The 15,368-nt window shown below is 55.1% G+C and overlaps 1 protein-coding gene across 11 annotated transcripts in view; it reads left to right on the top strand.

Annotated features, from left to right (window-relative positions):
• The first annotated feature begins 377 nt into the window (after positions 1 to 377).
• TNS1 (tensin 1) overlaps positions 378 to 15,368 on the top strand; it is a 103,783-nt gene continuing 88,792 nt past the window's right edge. For 4 of the 11 annotated variants that reach the window (XM_028483482.2, XM_028483479.2, XM_028483481.2 and 1 more), the window contains exons 1-7: positions 379 to 465; positions 1,249 to 1,299; positions 7,304 to 7,353; positions 9,621 to 9,792; positions 12,108 to 12,158; positions 13,297 to 13,419; positions 13,851 to 13,915. In XM_028483482.2, the coding sequence (XP_028339283.1) occupies positions 379 to 465; positions 1,249 to 1,299; positions 7,304 to 7,353; positions 9,621 to 9,792; positions 12,108 to 12,158; positions 13,297 to 13,419; positions 13,851 to 13,915 (599 nt within the window). Of the gene's footprint in view, positions 466 to 1,248; positions 1,300 to 2,227; positions 2,350 to 6,042; positions 6,150 to 7,303; positions 7,354 to 9,620; positions 9,793 to 12,107; positions 12,159 to 13,296; positions 13,420 to 13,850; positions 13,916 to 15,368 lie in introns of those variants that run through there. The other 7 variants (XM_028483480.2, XM_028483478.2, XM_028483475.2 and 4 more) reach the window with 5 other exon arrangements.

Genomic DNA, 15,368 nt, shown 5'->3' with positions numbered 1-15,368 from the left:
TGGTCCACTCATCTAATTTCTCTTTATTTATAAAGTGGGCCTCAAAGGTAGTAATAGTACTTACCTCACTGGGTTCTTGTGAATAAATGAAGTGGCTGGCGTAGGCACACATGCCTGGCAGGTAGGAACAAGAGTCGCTTACTCGCTCCTTGTTCCGTTTCGAGGGGTCGGTGGCTGTCGGAGTTAGGGGCCTTCGTGAGGTTTGTCAAGCTGGATGGTTCTAGGACCAATAGGATTGTCTTTCATTTTCCAGACTCTGCCCCGCAAGCTTGGGGTCAGCACATTATGTCTGAGTCTTGGGTTGGCACCATGGGTGCTCTCTCAGGAGGCCTTCTACCCATCACGGCCACCAGCCCCGGGGAGAGAGCCAACCTGGGGATGTTTGCCCTGAGGCCTCATGCTGTTTTCTCCCTCTACCCACAGCCCGTCAACACTGAAACTGCTCCAAAGAATGTAGTGGACACGGTGAGTGACAGCAGGTAGGGCGGGTGAGCGCCTGGGGAGGCCGGGAGAGCATAAGGAAGATTGGGGGGAAAATGAACAGACGTGTTTGAGGACACCCTTCTGGAGTAGATTTGGGGAACTTGGGGGAAGGATGGAGACATGGGTGGCACCGAAAGCTGGATATCGGAGCATCCCCTTGTGTGTTTGGAAATGGATTGCTGGGGAACTAGGCAGATGGGGAGGGAGAGGCCCGTGGTTAAATGTGGGCTTCTTTATTAGATATGTAGAATGTGAGAAAGCCAGGCAGATCTTTCCAAACACGTCTTTCTGACTTAGCAGAGAGACAGACGATTTCCTCAAGGCTGCGTGCAGGAGGAAGGGAAGGATGTGGGTGGGTCATGTGGTGGGGAAACCGAGGCTGGCAGCTGAGAGGCGTCTCCTGGCAACGGCCGGCACGGAGTGATGGGCTCAGAGATGGAGGACTTGGGTTCACCTCCCAACTCCTCCAAGGTTCTATTTGTGAGACTGTAGCAAGTCCTGAGCCTATCTGTGCCTCAGTTTTCTCATCTGCAGAAATGGGAATAATAATATCTCCCCCAGGAGAGACACAAATGAGAGGGTATGGTTGGGTCTGAGGGGCCGTTAGTGGACAAAGAAATGCTACACAAACAACCAAGCCTCCTCCCAGGCCCTTCTGCCAAGCCCTCACCCCCCACCACTGCCACACCCAGCAGATGAAAGACCTGGTACCTTTCGATGACTTTCCTAGACTCCCCTCTCTGACTGCCTTTTATTTGTCTCCAGGGAGAAGGAGCCTCCCGGGGTGGAAACACACGGAAAAGCCTTGAGGAAGATGTAAGTATTCGGAAGGGAAGGAGGAAGATGCCGCGAGTCCCTGGGGCGCGGGGCATGGGGGAGGCGGACGATGCCTAACACCTGTCTTGTTTGGTGGGCGCCCCTCGCAGCCTCCTCTGTAGAACTGCCCAGCTCAATTCCGGAGTGGGGAGAGGGGCTGGGAGGGTGAGCAGCCGCCACGACTTAGACACTGGGCCGTAGTCTTGGCTTCAGCCTCCAGCCCAGCTGGATCCAGAGTTGGTTTGCCCGTCACTGAGGCAGACCTTATTGCTGCAGGATGGGGAGGGAGGGGAACAGAGGCTGCTGTGCGAGGCCTCGCTGGGTGGTGAGCAGTCACCAGGGCAACACTGCAGCAAGAGGGACTAGGGGCAGAGATGAAGAGGGACTCCTGGGCTCTTGGAGGGTCATCAGCCCCTGGGGAATCGCAGGCTCTGCTTCTTCGAAGGGAGAAGCCTTTGAAAATGGGCTAAATGCCATTGATTCAGGAGGGAGTGGGAACATGGGCTGGTTGGTCTCACGGGCTCCTCCTGCCCTGCCGTTTTGGTGGAGGGCGATGGGCAAACTCCTTAAGTGGAAGGACCCCAGCGAAGGGAAGAGGGGCTCTCCTGGGACCTGCTTTGAGCCGAACTCGTGCCTGGGCTTGTCCTCACACCACCCCAGGGGCAGATGCCCGGCAACGTCGGACCTTTCTCTTTTTTCCCTGCCCTTCTCTGACAATTTGCCCCTCTGCTGGCCTCTCCATCCTCGCCTGCCCTGATCTGCAGAGGAACAGGGAGTGGTTTTGGCGGTTGGCACGGGGGAGCTGTTGATGGCATGAGGCCCTATCATCTGACAGCTGCCTGACCCATGGTGGGGAGGGCCTCGGAGGGAGGTGCTGGGCTGCTGCAGGCAGCACACTTCTGTGGTGAGCCCACCACCTCTGTCACATTGCCCTGGGCCAGCCCCGCAAGGCCAGCCCGGCAAGGTGGAGGTGTCTCCCGGGCCACACAGGGCCCCGCCAGGAAGAGCAGAAACATGCCTCTCAAATTAATGGGCAAGGCTCTGTTCAAGGTACGCACGGGTCCCACGGGCGTGGAGTACACATGCTGGGATGGACCCTTGTCCGAGTTTGTGATGTTTCTGGGGCTGGGGTACGGGGAGAAAGTAATTTTCTTGTGTGCCTGCTACTAAAGATTAACTAGCTTAATGCACACAAAGCGTATACGATGTGCTCAATAAATGTTAACCATTTTTATTACTGTTGTTTTGGCTAAGGGCCAGGAACTGGGCTGGGTATATATATATTTTGTGTGTGTGGCCGTGTTGTGCAGCATGTGGGATCTTAGTTCCTCCACTAGGGATCAAACCCGTGCCCCCTGAAGTGGCAGCGTGGAGTCTTAACCACTGGACCACCAGGGAAGTCCCTATTGGCTGGGTATTTTTTGATCCCCGTGACATCCCGCTATGGCAGATGCTGTGGCCCCATTTTATAGATGAGGAAACAGAGGCTTGGAGGGGCTCACTGACTCAATGAATGTCTTCTCCATCCCATCCTGGGACTGCTGCCTGGATCTAGTGTTTCCAGGGCTCCCAACCCTTGGCCAGGGGACAGGGCGATGGTGTGTGAACCAAGCCTTTTAGCCAATGGTCGGGACACTCTTATAAGCCGAGCCCTAGAGCAGTTGCTCCCCACAACTCCAGCCTGGGCCAGACAGATCCTACAGAGTAAGGCTACAGCAAGAGAGAGTGAAGTTAGACATCATGGAGAACTTTTTGATGCAAGGGTGTGTATGACCTTGGTCCTGGAGAAGAAAGAAGTTGCCGCTTAGTTGGAATGAGAGGTTTTTTAGGAGAAAGTTCTGTTGATCTGGGATAAAAATGTGTGTGTCTGTGCGTGCCGGGGTGGGTAAGGGTGGTGTCTTGCCTGGATATGGGAGAAGGGACAAGATGAGTTTTGGTCTAGTTAGTTTAGTTAAAGGAGTTCATGAAAGGCTAAGCAAGTGAGCAGATTCCAGAATGGCACAAGTACCGCAAAGGAAGAGAGAAAACCTAATTTTTGAGGATCCCGGACACCTGTCCCAGGTTGAGTGACCACAGGGTCCCCTCCCCAGCCACTGGGTTCTCCTGCAGTCTGCCTCGGGTGAGGAGACCCGTTTCCAAAGCGGCATGGTTGCTGCTCTGGGCCTGCTGCTGTGATAATGTGCCTGTTTGTTGAGCTGTTTTCCTGTCTCTGGCCCGCAGCCCAGGACTCACAGGGCAGGAATGGCTGTTTTCCTCCAACGGGGTTGGTGTGTTGCAGAGTTTGTGGATGATGTGCTGTGTCGCACTTTGTTTTGGAAAAATCCAGGCGGGTGGGCAGGAAGGAGAGAGGAAGGGGTGTGGCTGGAGGGGCTGGTGCGGTGGGGAGGGGGTGGCCACAGCCCCCAGAGGAGTCATAGGGGTGGGGAAGGGCCCCTGACGTAGATTGGTCACCAATCTCTGCCTGCCTGACATGGCCCCTGGTGTTGCTTCCAGACCCTCCTCCCAACTGTGCCCCCTGGGGACTTGGGCTCCGGAAACAGCTTTTCTTTTGGTCCAGAGCTGTTGTGTTTGGTCTATGAACCTCAAAGGAAGGCAGGACTCTTCCCACACAGTCATTGCTCCAAACCAACCCCACCCAGGTCCTGGGGTTCCCACTCTTGCTACATGGCGGGGAAGAAGAAGGCAAAAAACGGAGCCGAGGGTCCTAGATCTTGAGCTTCCCTGGAGCATCTGAGCGGTGGTCCGCAGCTCCCGCCTGCGGTGAGGACCAAAGCCAACAGAGTTGGCCTAATCTGCAGCGGGAAGGGTGAGGGTTAGATACCAGGAAGAACTGCCTGATAGTAAGAGAAGTAAGACGCTGTTTGAGGAAGGCTGTGGAATTTCCTTTCACAGTGTCCTTTAAGCAAAGGAGAGACTGTGTTTTGGTGATGATGATAAGGGAGAGATCTTGGTGCCTAGGGAGTTGGATCAAAAGTCCTATTATTGATCTGTGTCTTGGGTGGAGCAGGGAAGAAGTTCACAGCATGTGGGTAAAGGACTTTGACAGCCCCAGAGAGGAAAGGAATGGAATTACAGGCAGACAGAGAGCTTATTTTTCTATATAAAATAAAGTCTTTAGAGTACTCTTTGTAAAGCCCTCTGGTAGTTTTTCCTGGAGACTCTAAGTGGAGCAGGTATATCACACAAGACTGTGCTGTACCCATTTTACAGATTGGTTATTGAGACCAAGCGACTGCTTCTTACACTGGCTTCGTGGATGAGTATCTTCCTTCATAGAATGTAAGCTCTCTGAGGTCAGGGACCTCATGCACAGCTGGTGGCCCTCAGTGAAGTTCACTGAATGAGAGAATGCACGTGACGATGGGGAGCAGAGAGGACAGCCTCCCTCTTGAAAACGGCCTGTGTGATTAGGCAGCTGCCGAAGGTGCCCCGTCTCTAGTCTCTAGCCCTGCATGTGGGAGGTCACTGTGTTTCTTGGAGCGTTAAGTTGTGTTGCTCACATGCTCCACCCCCTCCCCCGACCCATTTCTGGCTCTCCGGTTCTCCCTGTAACACTTTCCACCCACCCTCAGACGTGTTACCTGTGCACGTCTGCTTTCTGCCAGTGAGTGTCACATGCCCCCAAACTTTGCAGAAAACAGGAAGCACCGTCAGTTAGAGGGCAGCCCAGTGATTCATCAGGGGATGACTGTCCAGCTGTTCGTCCCTGTCCTCTGTGCTGGGGTCACTGTCCAGGGCAGTTTCCTCCCCTGCCACCCCCCCCCCCGCCACACACACACACCAAAGCCCGGCAAAGCAGAGCCGGCTTGGACTTTGTCTTATCACCTCTGGAGGCAGTATAGCCAGACTCTGCTGGGGCCAAGTTTTTATTTATCTTTCCTGGTTTTTTGGGGTGGGGAGGCTGAGGAATGTGGAGTGTTGTAACATTGGGGAGGGGGGTGGAGAAGCGAGCGGGAGCTGGCTCTCCTGCCCTGTCCATCCCTCTTGCCCCTGTGCCCGTGGAGGCTCCTGGCTCCCCTCGGCTCGCCTCGCTCCGCAGTCCCCCTGCCAAGCCCGTCTCAATATCCCATTGTCTCTCTGAGCTCCCTGGGCCTGGCCCCGTGTTCCCGGCCACACCTCCAGCCTTGGCTATGGTTGTGGCTTCCAGTTGTTAGAAGCAGCTGTGGCAGCCTCCTCCAAACATGGCTGTGGATCTGTAGTAGATGGAACCCGAGGGGCTATTTATAGCAGGGTGGCCCTGGGGCCTGGAGCAGGGCCTAGGGCCTGGGGAGAGTCAGCGGCTCCTCATCAGGGACCAGCGAAACGGAGACGGATGAAGTGTTGGGTTTCTGCGTTCCTCTGAGTGGGTAGTTTTGGAACAGCCTGGTTTGGGTCTTGAAAACCAAACACAACTCAACCCCTCCTTACTGCCCCCGCCTTCGCACCCCCCAGCTCCCCAAGCCTGACTCATGCAAACCCAAGTCCTCAGGGCCAGGAGAGCTGGGGAGACAGAGAAACTTTCCACCCTGACAGCCCCCCTTGGCTGTTTCCTCCTCCTGCTGCCTCCAAGGCTGAGCTGTTCAGAGCTGGGCGGCGGCCCAGGCAGAGGGGACTCTGGCCGCAGCCTTCTTACGGGAGGCTGGGTGGAGAGTCCTCCTCTTAGCGGGGCTCCCCTGACTTTGGGCTCAGCTGGGAGCTGGGCCTCAGAGCCCACCCACCCCTGCCTTGTAGGCGCTGCGTGGCCTGGAGAGGGCTGAAGGGGGCTCCTCTTCTTGGGACCCCAGTGGTCCAGCCCGAAATCTGAGGGTGAATCTTGCTGGTCATCTGTTTCTCCTCTCCTTGATGGATTGTGGTTCCGTCTCCTCCAAGAGGTAGATGCAACTTGGTGGTCAGGAAAGGCCGGTTTGGGGGAGGTTCAGGGATGTTTGGAAGGTGCCAGTGGGCTCAGAGGGCTCTGGCTGGGCCTGGGAATGTGCAGGTTGGACGTCCGATTCTGCATCGAGCGAGGTGGCTGAAAGGATGGTGGCAGCTGGTGACGCGGGGTTTTGCTTTACTGTAGGGGTGAATGTTTGGCTGTATTGCTAACTACCCTTTTAATTGTACTTGAAGTAATAATGGTAAGAGCGTCTAAGAGCCTTATATGCATAATTCCCTTTAATCTTCAAGCAATCCCATAAGGATTGTTCCATCTCACTGGTGACATTATAGAGGCTCAGAGCGTTAAGTAATGCAAGGCTGCCCAGCAGGATGCTGTGGGACTCTGATCCTGCGCGTTCATCACTGTGCTCTTGGGTTGCCCTGGGATGTTTTGGACACCGACTTGGGTCCATCTGCCTAATTTTGTACAAGTCGACAACCCTGGAGATGGGAATGGGTGAGGGGGGTAACAGACAATGGACAGTGGGTCCTTAGGAGCATGATTTGCTGCCTAGCCCTGGTTGGTACACACCATGCCTGGCTGCTTCTTGTCTCAAAACTTTTGATTGAAGGAGCCAGTGTTGCTGCTTTAAAGGAGGGGAATGTGGGCAGCTGGTGGTCAGAGGAGAAATGTTCAGAGCTGGACAGAGCGGGGCCGGCGCTCTCATCTTTCCTTCTTTCATGTTTGCCATCTCTATTCTCCACTTGGGGTCACTAGTCTGATGTCCAGAGAATCCAGGTGAAATGCGTTTCCATCAGTTTAGTAACTGTTTTATTGAGTGTGTACTCAGCGCACGTGGCACCAGCCCCGGCGTGGTGCATTTCTCAGCATTTGGGATTTCTCCCTTGCCCAAAGGAAACAGAGCCCTTCCCTCGGGGGCTCGCAGGCACACTGGTGCGCTCATGTGGGATTGGCATTGATCGCTGTTGGCTTTGAGTTGCTGTGTTGCTGGGCTTTAGGGTGCCTGGGCTGGAATGTTGGCAGCGGCAGGAGAAGGGAATCTGTGTTTCCCCGTGGCCCTGACTGCTCGCGTGGACAGCTCTCTGCTGTTCTCCTGCCATCCAGCCGGCCACTGCCCTAACGCTGCTTCTCTCCTCTCTTTCCCAGAGCTCCACCAGAGTCACGCCAAGTGTCCAGCCCCATCCCCAGCCCATCAGGTATGCCTGGGCTATGGGGGACCTGGTGGGTGCAGACAGTGAGGTCACTGTGGGTGTTCCCAGCAAGTCATGCCTCTGGGTCTCCGAGACCAAAGTCACAAAGCACGTGATAGGGAGCACGGGCAGACGTGGAAGCCACAGCGAGAGGATGCAGGTAGATGCCACTGGGAAACTCAAAAGTTTTAGCTTGAAGCCAGTCCTTGAGCTGGATTCTTCATTTACCTGCATGATCTCATCTAGTCCTTGCAACTACCCTGCAAGGTAAGTATTTTATTCCCATTTGGCAGATGAAGAAACTGAGTCTCAGGGAGGTGAGGCGATTTGGTAAAGGTCACACAACCACTAAGAGGCAGCACTTGGGTTTGCATTCAGGAGCGGCTGGCGCTGAGGCCTGTGCTAGATCCCGTTCTTCTCCACGGGCCTAGGTTTCTGATGTTGGAGGGTCATTTATAAAAGGAAGGTTCTCCATCTGGCTGAGCTGGTGGGGGCTGGGGGAAGGGGATGCACAGGGGACTAGGTGCTTTGCTCATCCAGAGTCTCTTTTTCCTGGGTCCAGGTTCTCTGGTTTCTTGGCTTGGGCCCTTCCCTCTCTGACTCCCCCCTCACCCCTGAGGCTCCTGAGATGAGTGAGAATCTGGCCCCAGGGATCTGGACCGCCAGTCAGAGAGGGTCTGGTGTGTAGCTGAAGCTCCCAGTGGGTTGTCGTCCAGTTGCCAGCTGTCCACAGAGACTGGTGGGGCCCTTTAGAGGATCCCCTCCTCCCCTACAGATGAGAATCACCTTGGGGTGGGTGGGTGCAGAGTGCGATGCTGAGGTTGTCCAGGGGGTGGTGCTGTTCTGCCTTGAGTAGGAGCCCCACCCCCAGAGGCGGCAGGACAAGGAAAGACCCGGACTCAGAGGCCAAATTCAAAGTGGGCTCCCAGTGCACTGGCCCCTCTGCTACCTGGTCCCTGTCATTGCCACCACGGAGAAGCTGTATGTCACCCTTGGCTCTCCTATTTCCAAGGCCCATCTACACAGTTGGGCTCGGAGCTAACTGTGGTGGCGATCTGTATTCTGTCCCGTTTCGTGGTGTCCCGGGGCTGTACCCCCCCCATGCCACCCCGTCACTTTGAAACACCCCATGGTATTCCTCCCGCTACCCTCCCAGTCCCAACTTTACCCCGCAGAAGTGAAGGGTTATCAACATGAAGTGTGAGTTGCCCACCTTGGGTAGAGAAGGGAAGCAGGACCCTAGGAGGCTGGGGTGATGGGGTAAGAAGGGGGGGGTGTGATGTGACCCCAGAAACTACAGGTGGGCTTCAGAATGGAATGCCAGTGTCCTGAGACCCATTTCCCCTTCCCATCAGCTCCCCAGTGGGCACCCTGGACCCTCCTTTGGAAGAGCAGTTGGGTGAGGTGTAAAGGTGTGAGACCCCACCTCCCCTCACCCGGTGCCCAGCCCAGGGCTCCCCGCCTCTCTGAGGAGCTCAGGTGGCCCTGGGATGTCTGGGGATCACCTGCCGCTGCGGCAGCCCCCTCTGCTTCCTGAGTCCTTAGAAATCATGGAGGTCACTGGTAGGAAGTATCCCTGCGGGACAGTGGGAGCTGCCAGAGGTGGGGAGAGAGCCAGGGAACAAAGGGCAGGAGTTGTCCTGCCTCTGGGGAGGGCTGGAATGTGTGCTGTGGTCTGGCTTACCTGGAACCCAGGTGAGCATGTCACCTGAGCTGCCCCTGCTCCTGAGGGGCCTCCCCGCCCACTCCACAGCTCAGAGCAAGGGGAGGGCAACAGAAGCCTAGCTCCAGGATGTGAGAGGACCCAGTTCAGGCTCTCCTTCCTCTTCCGGAGCCGTCCGGGGATCCTTCGAGAAACTTCTGCCAGACCAGGCGGCCACAGTCTATTAGGAGGCTGAGCTGGACTCCCGGGCCCTGGCTGGTTCCAGCCCTGGCTCTGACCTCTGACCTCTGGGATCACAGGTTGAAGGCAATGCCGACAGGACTGATGAGCACCTAGGATGGGTGTCATCACTCTTTGGTTCTGAAATGGCCTGAGATCCTTGCCAGCTCCTGCCCAGCTCTGTTCTCCCCGGCGCTCCCAGACTGGGCTTGTGGGCTGCTTTGGCCTTGCCAGGGAAAGCCTCTGGCCTTGGCTCTGGGTCAGGGAGCAGCCAGGCCCCCTGGGTTAGATTTGGGGGCCACGTATAGTGTGTAGGGGGTGTAGATCCCTGGACCTTGTCCTGGGGGCCTGGATTCTGATCAGGACCCGCCTCTGCCTCCTGTATCCCCAGAAACATGAGTGTGAGCCGGGCCGCGGACGACAGCTGTGAGCTGGACCTGGTGTATGTCACTGAGAGGATCATCGCTGTCTCCTTCCCCAGCACAGCCAATGAGGAGAACTTCCGGAGCAACCTCCGTGAGGTGGCCCAGATGCTCAAGTCCAAACATGGAGGCAACTACCTGGTGAGGATGGGGCCCCTTGCCCGCTGGTCCAGTGCCCCGTCCTTTCTGCTCGCCACCTCCTCCTGCTGGTGTCTTGTCCCACCTGCCCCTGAGCCAGCTCTTCCTCTTCTCTGCCTTCACCTGCCCTTGGCCCTAAGGAGTGTCTCTGCAGCTGGGCTGCAGCATCTGGAGCCAAGTCGTGTGTGTGCGCGCGTGTGTGTGTGTGTGCGTGTGCGCGCGCTTGTCCATGTATGTGTGTGTGGTTTGTACGTATGTGTGTGTGGTTTGTATGTTTGTGTGCGTGTACGTGTGGGTACGCGCGTGTGCGTGTGGATGTATGTACGTGTGTTGACCAGGAGGAGAGAATAACGGTAAAAGCTCACGTTATTGAGCCCTGGTGATGAGCCAGGCCCTGTTCTAACTCCTTTCCACATATTTAGCACCACGACAGTCCTAGGAAGCAGGTTTTTCGAGAACACAGAGAGGTGGGGTATTTGTCTAAGGTCACAGAGTCAGGAAGTGGCAGAGGTGTCATACTGGTGCCTCTGAACAGTCTTAGGGCAGAGATGTGGCAGAGTGTGTCTTGAGAGACCTGGTGTTGCTGACACTGGGATCATACCTGGCACAGGAGGATCTCCTAACCAGTGTGGAGGAAGTCCCCTCCACCCCCCACCATGGTCTCTAATGTCAGAAGGGCTGGCCTGGGGGATTGGATCTATCCTGGCCCCAGAGGAGCGCTCAGGCCTGCTTTACAGGGAGGTACTTGTGGGCTGGACCCACAGATTGGACATACCATCATGAGGGGCTGCCCTGGGAGGTCTGAGCAGAGGCGGGGTGTAGGGGCTGTATTAGGTCCCTAGGGCTGCTGTAACAAATTACCACAAATTAGGTGGCTTAAAACAACAAAATTAATTTTTTCACAGTCTGGAAGCTAGAAGTCCAAATCAAGGTGTCAGTGGGGCCATATGCTCCCTCTGAATCCTGCAGGGGAGAATCCTGCCTTGCCTCTTCCTATCTCCTGGGGGCTCCCAGCAGTCTAGTGGCTCCTTGGCTTGTAGTGGCCTTGCTCTAGTCTCTCCTTCTGTCATCATGTGACCTCCCTTATTTCCTGTGTCTGTGTGTCCTCTCCTCTTCTTATAAGGACACCAGTCATTGGATTTGGGGCCCACCCTGAATCCAGGATGATCTCATCTCCAGATCCTTGACTACTTACATCAGCAAAGGACCTATTTCCAAATAAAGTCACATTCTGAAGTTCCGCGTGGACGTGAATTTTTGTGGGATACTATTCAGCCCTCTACGGAGACCCATCCATCAGCTATGTTGGGCGTTGTTAAGAGTCTGGCTTTAAACATCAGAATGTTCTGGGTTGGAATGCTGCTCTGCTCTCACCAACTATCTGATCTTGGCACTTAGCCTCATTAAGCCTTAGGATCTCCATCTGTAAAATGGGTCTACTTACCGCTATGGTTGTGAAGAGAATTAAGGCAGGTGGTAGATGTAAAGCCCTTAGTGCGGCCTGGCAGGCTGTGGACACTGGCACTGAAGTGTTAGCCATTGCTAACGGCATAAAGTGTGTTCCTTTACGGCCTCAAGAGTGGACCAGAAGCCATCTAAGATCCTGCCCTGTTTCAGGAGCCCAGGATTCCATGGGTTTTTGCTGCGTCTTGCCCGTTCCAGACCCTGCGGTCCTCTTCTCTCCCCAGGCGACATCACAGGGGTCTTGTTTCCCAGACCATGAGGTGGATGTGGGGAGTTCTGCACGCCTCTTTCAGAGGTGGAGAAGGGAATCCAGTGGTTGGGGGATTCCCATGGGATGTGGTCAGGTGTTGGGGGGTGTCTGCTGGGAGAGGGGTGTCGGGTCTGAGAGGGCCCACCCAGCACGGTTTGCACCCTCCTATGGAGGGCATCCGACCACAGAGCAGTTACATCTTCGTGCGGTGAGCTTCTGAAGTCAACATGTGAAGAGGAAACCAGAGATGGCCAAATGCTTATCGTTTGACACTACTGGATTTCCATTCAGTGTGGCGAGATGCCCACCTTGGGGGTGGCATGTGGGACCTGAGACAGGTTCTGTCCCCTTCTCATCTTCAGTTCAGGATGTCCTCTCATCCAGGGGAGTGGCTGGGTGTCTGCATACTTGTTTCTCTCTCCCTCTTTATCCTGAGAACCTGTAGTTGAGTTCCTGTCCATCAGTGTGTATCTGGTAGGACTCCATGTATGGTCATGTAGGTAGAATTTCCAGCAGGGAAGAGAGAGAGAGAGAGAGGGGAGAGAGAGAGAGGGAGAGAGAAAGGGCCAATCTTCTCACAGTCTCTTCCTTTTCCTCCTTCTAGCTTTTCAACCTCTCTGAGCGGAGACCTGACATCACGAAGCTCCACGCCAAGGTGAGTCCATGGCTGTTTGGGGTGGGGAGGGATTCTCCCTGCCTGGAAGAGGGAACAGGGGGGCTCCCTTCCTCTGAGGTTCCCACATTAGAATCTTGGGGGAAAGTGCTATGACAGTTTGCAAAGCCTATTCAAACTTACAGTGCCATCTTCTATTTGGAAAATAGAAAATAATATATTTATTGTTTCTGTAATATGAATTACAGAAAGCAAAGCTCAATACAGTGATTTCCACCAAGGTCTGCCACCTGTGGTGCGCACAGAGTCTCTGGGGTGGGGCTGGAGCTGTGAGATTTTGAGTCTTATTGAAAAGTATTCTGGATGTAAACCAGCTGGGAATCACCACCGTAGACCCTCCTACAGCCAACTTTCTTTCACTTGCTGTTCAGTGCGCTGTGTGTGGGCTTTGTGTTCCCATCTGCTCTGGCCCCTGGATTCTGGTGCCTGTCTCTGTGTGACCTTGAGCGGGTGGCAGACTTCTCTGGGCCTCAGTTTCCACCTCTGAACGTGGACGGGCTGGATTAGATGTGCTCTCTGGGCCCTTCCGAGCACAGATTTTCTTTTACTTTAAAGTTTCGTGAGTTAAGAAAAGTTTGAAGGAGCCTGATGTCTGCTATTCAGATCTGCTCTCTGGCCCTCTCAGGCCTCCTTTGGCTGGCCTGAACACTTGATGGTTTGTGTGTCCAGGGCCTGGAAAAGAGCCGTGAACAGGCTTCACCTTTCCTTCTTCCTCCCTGAGCCAGGCCTCAGGGTTATCTGTGGGAGGAGAGCTGGGGAACAATGCTGGAGGCTCCCAGCACATTTTAAGGTCAAAGTCATATGGAAGGGACCTGGGGCCTTTGGCTCTAAGTCTTTGCTTTATACACAAATCAGAAACTGGGGCTGGGGAAGGGGCTGTGACTGGCCTGAGGCCCACAGGGAGCCAGTGTCAGAACCCAGGGTCTCTAGGCCCGGGTCAGTGTCCTTTGCCTCCACAGCCCTGCCTTCCAGAGGGTTGGCGTGCAGGGCAGGAACTGATGCCCCGCTGCTGGTGGCATCGCTGCGGGGCTGGCGCGTGGCATGTGTGGGCATCTCCCTAACCCCCCCGCCCGTTGACTTCTGGACTTCTACCGCTTCTCACTCCTGGCTTGGGCCACAGGTACTGGAATTTGGCTGGCCTGACCTCCACACCCCAGCCCTGGAGAAGATCTGCAGTGTCTGCAAGGCCATGGACACTTGGCTCAACGCAGATCCCCACAACGTTGTCGTTCTACACAACAAGGTCAGAGCGGGGGCTGCAGGATGTGTGTGTGTGTGTGTGTGTGTGTGTGTGTGTGTGTGTGTGCGCGTGCGTGTGTGTGTGCGCGCGCGTTCATGCCCGTGCATGAATATATCCTTGGATGAGTGTACGCACCTGCCCGTATCACTGGATTGTGTGAGCGTGCAAGTTCGTTTGTGTGTACTCTCCTTGGGGATAATCGATTCTGTCTGGGGTGCACCCCCAGGAAGTGGAGGTACCAGCCCATGGGTCACTCAGATGTGGTGGACAATCAGCTGTGTTTCTTCTTTTTGAGACTCAGCCCCCATCCTCTTCCTCCCTCCTCCGATTCTCCCTGAGAACCCCGCCCCTCCCTGCAGCCCCTGCCCGCCTTGCTCTGGGGCAGGAGGGCCAGACTTAGAAGTAAAGGCTTTTGTGTTTTGGGGCTTTTTCAGGGAAACCGAGGCAGGATAGGTGTTGTGATCGCGGCTTACATGCACTACAGCAACATTTCTGCCAGGTAAGAGGGCCCCGAGCCTCCCATTCTCTGAATATTGACAGCAGGGCACCCTTCCCCCACCCACCCAAGGCCTCTCCCTCCCTTGGGGTTGGAGGATAAGGACAGAGGAGGTGAGAGGTGCTGAGGACAGGGGGAGGAGCCCCTGGATCCCTGCCCTCAGCTCTGGGACAGGGGCCCTTGGACAGAGGGCAGGAGAGAGGAGACACCATCCCTCTGTCTGGGGCCCTGGGGAGGGGCAGCCGTGGGAGGCAGGCCCATGGATGGACACCCCGTCCAGTCGGCTTCTTGGGGCCACTTTTCTTTGCCCAGCTGCCTTCTGTTTACCTGAGTGAGCAGGGAGGGAGTCACAAAGAAATATTGGATCACATCTGGGTCCAGCAGAGCCATCTGGAATGTTTCGCATCTATTCCTCTGCTTCTGGCCAGCAGGGGCATCTTCCCACTTAGGTGTTTTGCATCAAGGATAGGAAACAACCAGTGGATGATTCGCATTCTGATTTGGATTTTCAGAGAGGCAGAGGAATTCCTCCATTCATTTAGTCATTTGACGACACTTATGGAACAGCCACTGTGCAGGCGGCTCTAGGTGCTGGAAATAGAGCAGTGGGCAAAGCCAGGCCACTGCCCTCATGAATGTTAAATGAGTAAACAAACACATCAGTAAGAGCAGGTGATGAGTACTTTGAAGGACGGAGACTAGAGCAAGACGGTGGGGAAAGGAGGCCTCTTGAGGAGGTGATTATTTGAGCAGAATTAAGTGGCGAGAGGCGGGAAGGACTGAGTCCTATACAGTCCGGGGGTGGTGGTGGGTGGGTGGTGGCAGGGGACCTTCCAGGCAGAGAAGAGGGAAGGACAAAGGCCAGCAGTGGGAATTCGAGGGGCTGGCATGTTTGGAGCCGAGTGAGTGAGGGGACGAAGAGTGGGAAGTGAAGCTGGGAGGAGGCAGAGCCCGGGGGCCTTGTACCCTTGATAAGGACTTTGGGGTTTATTCTAAGAGGGATGGCACATCGTTGGAGAGTTAAGAATGGAGAAGCTATGTGATCTGTCTCTTTAAAAAATGATCTCTTTGAGGATGGGTAGAATGCTCTATGAAGGGCTTGCAATAGGACGGTAGTTTTATGACTTTAAGAAACCTGACCCAGCTTAATCTTTGCTTAATGGTCAACATTTCCTGTGCACCTACTGTGTGCCCACATGTGCCAAGCTCTTTATAGATGTTATCTCACTCAATTGCCACAACAGCCTTCAAGGAAGGCACGGTTATCACCTCATTGGACAGGAAAGAAAAATCAAGTTCAGGAAGGTTAAGTAACCTGCCCCAAGTTGCAGGGCTACCAAGTCAGTGATGAACTTGAGATGGGCTCCCAGGCTGCCTGGCTCCAAGGCCCCTGTGCTGAGTAGTGCAGCACACAGGATGGAGAGATGCTGGGGCTGTCCTTTCCTGAAGGCATCTC

Source organism: Physeter macrocephalus, unplaced genomic scaffold (assembly GCF_002837175.3).
Source record: "Physeter macrocephalus isolate SW-GA unplaced genomic scaffold, ASM283717v5 random_38, whole genome shotgun sequence".
Taxonomy (NCBI): domain Eukaryota; kingdom Metazoa; phylum Chordata; class Mammalia; order Artiodactyla; family Physeteridae; genus Physeter; species Physeter macrocephalus.
The sequence above is the reverse complement of the archived record's forward strand: the minus strand, read 5'-3'. Positions and strand labels throughout refer to the sequence as shown.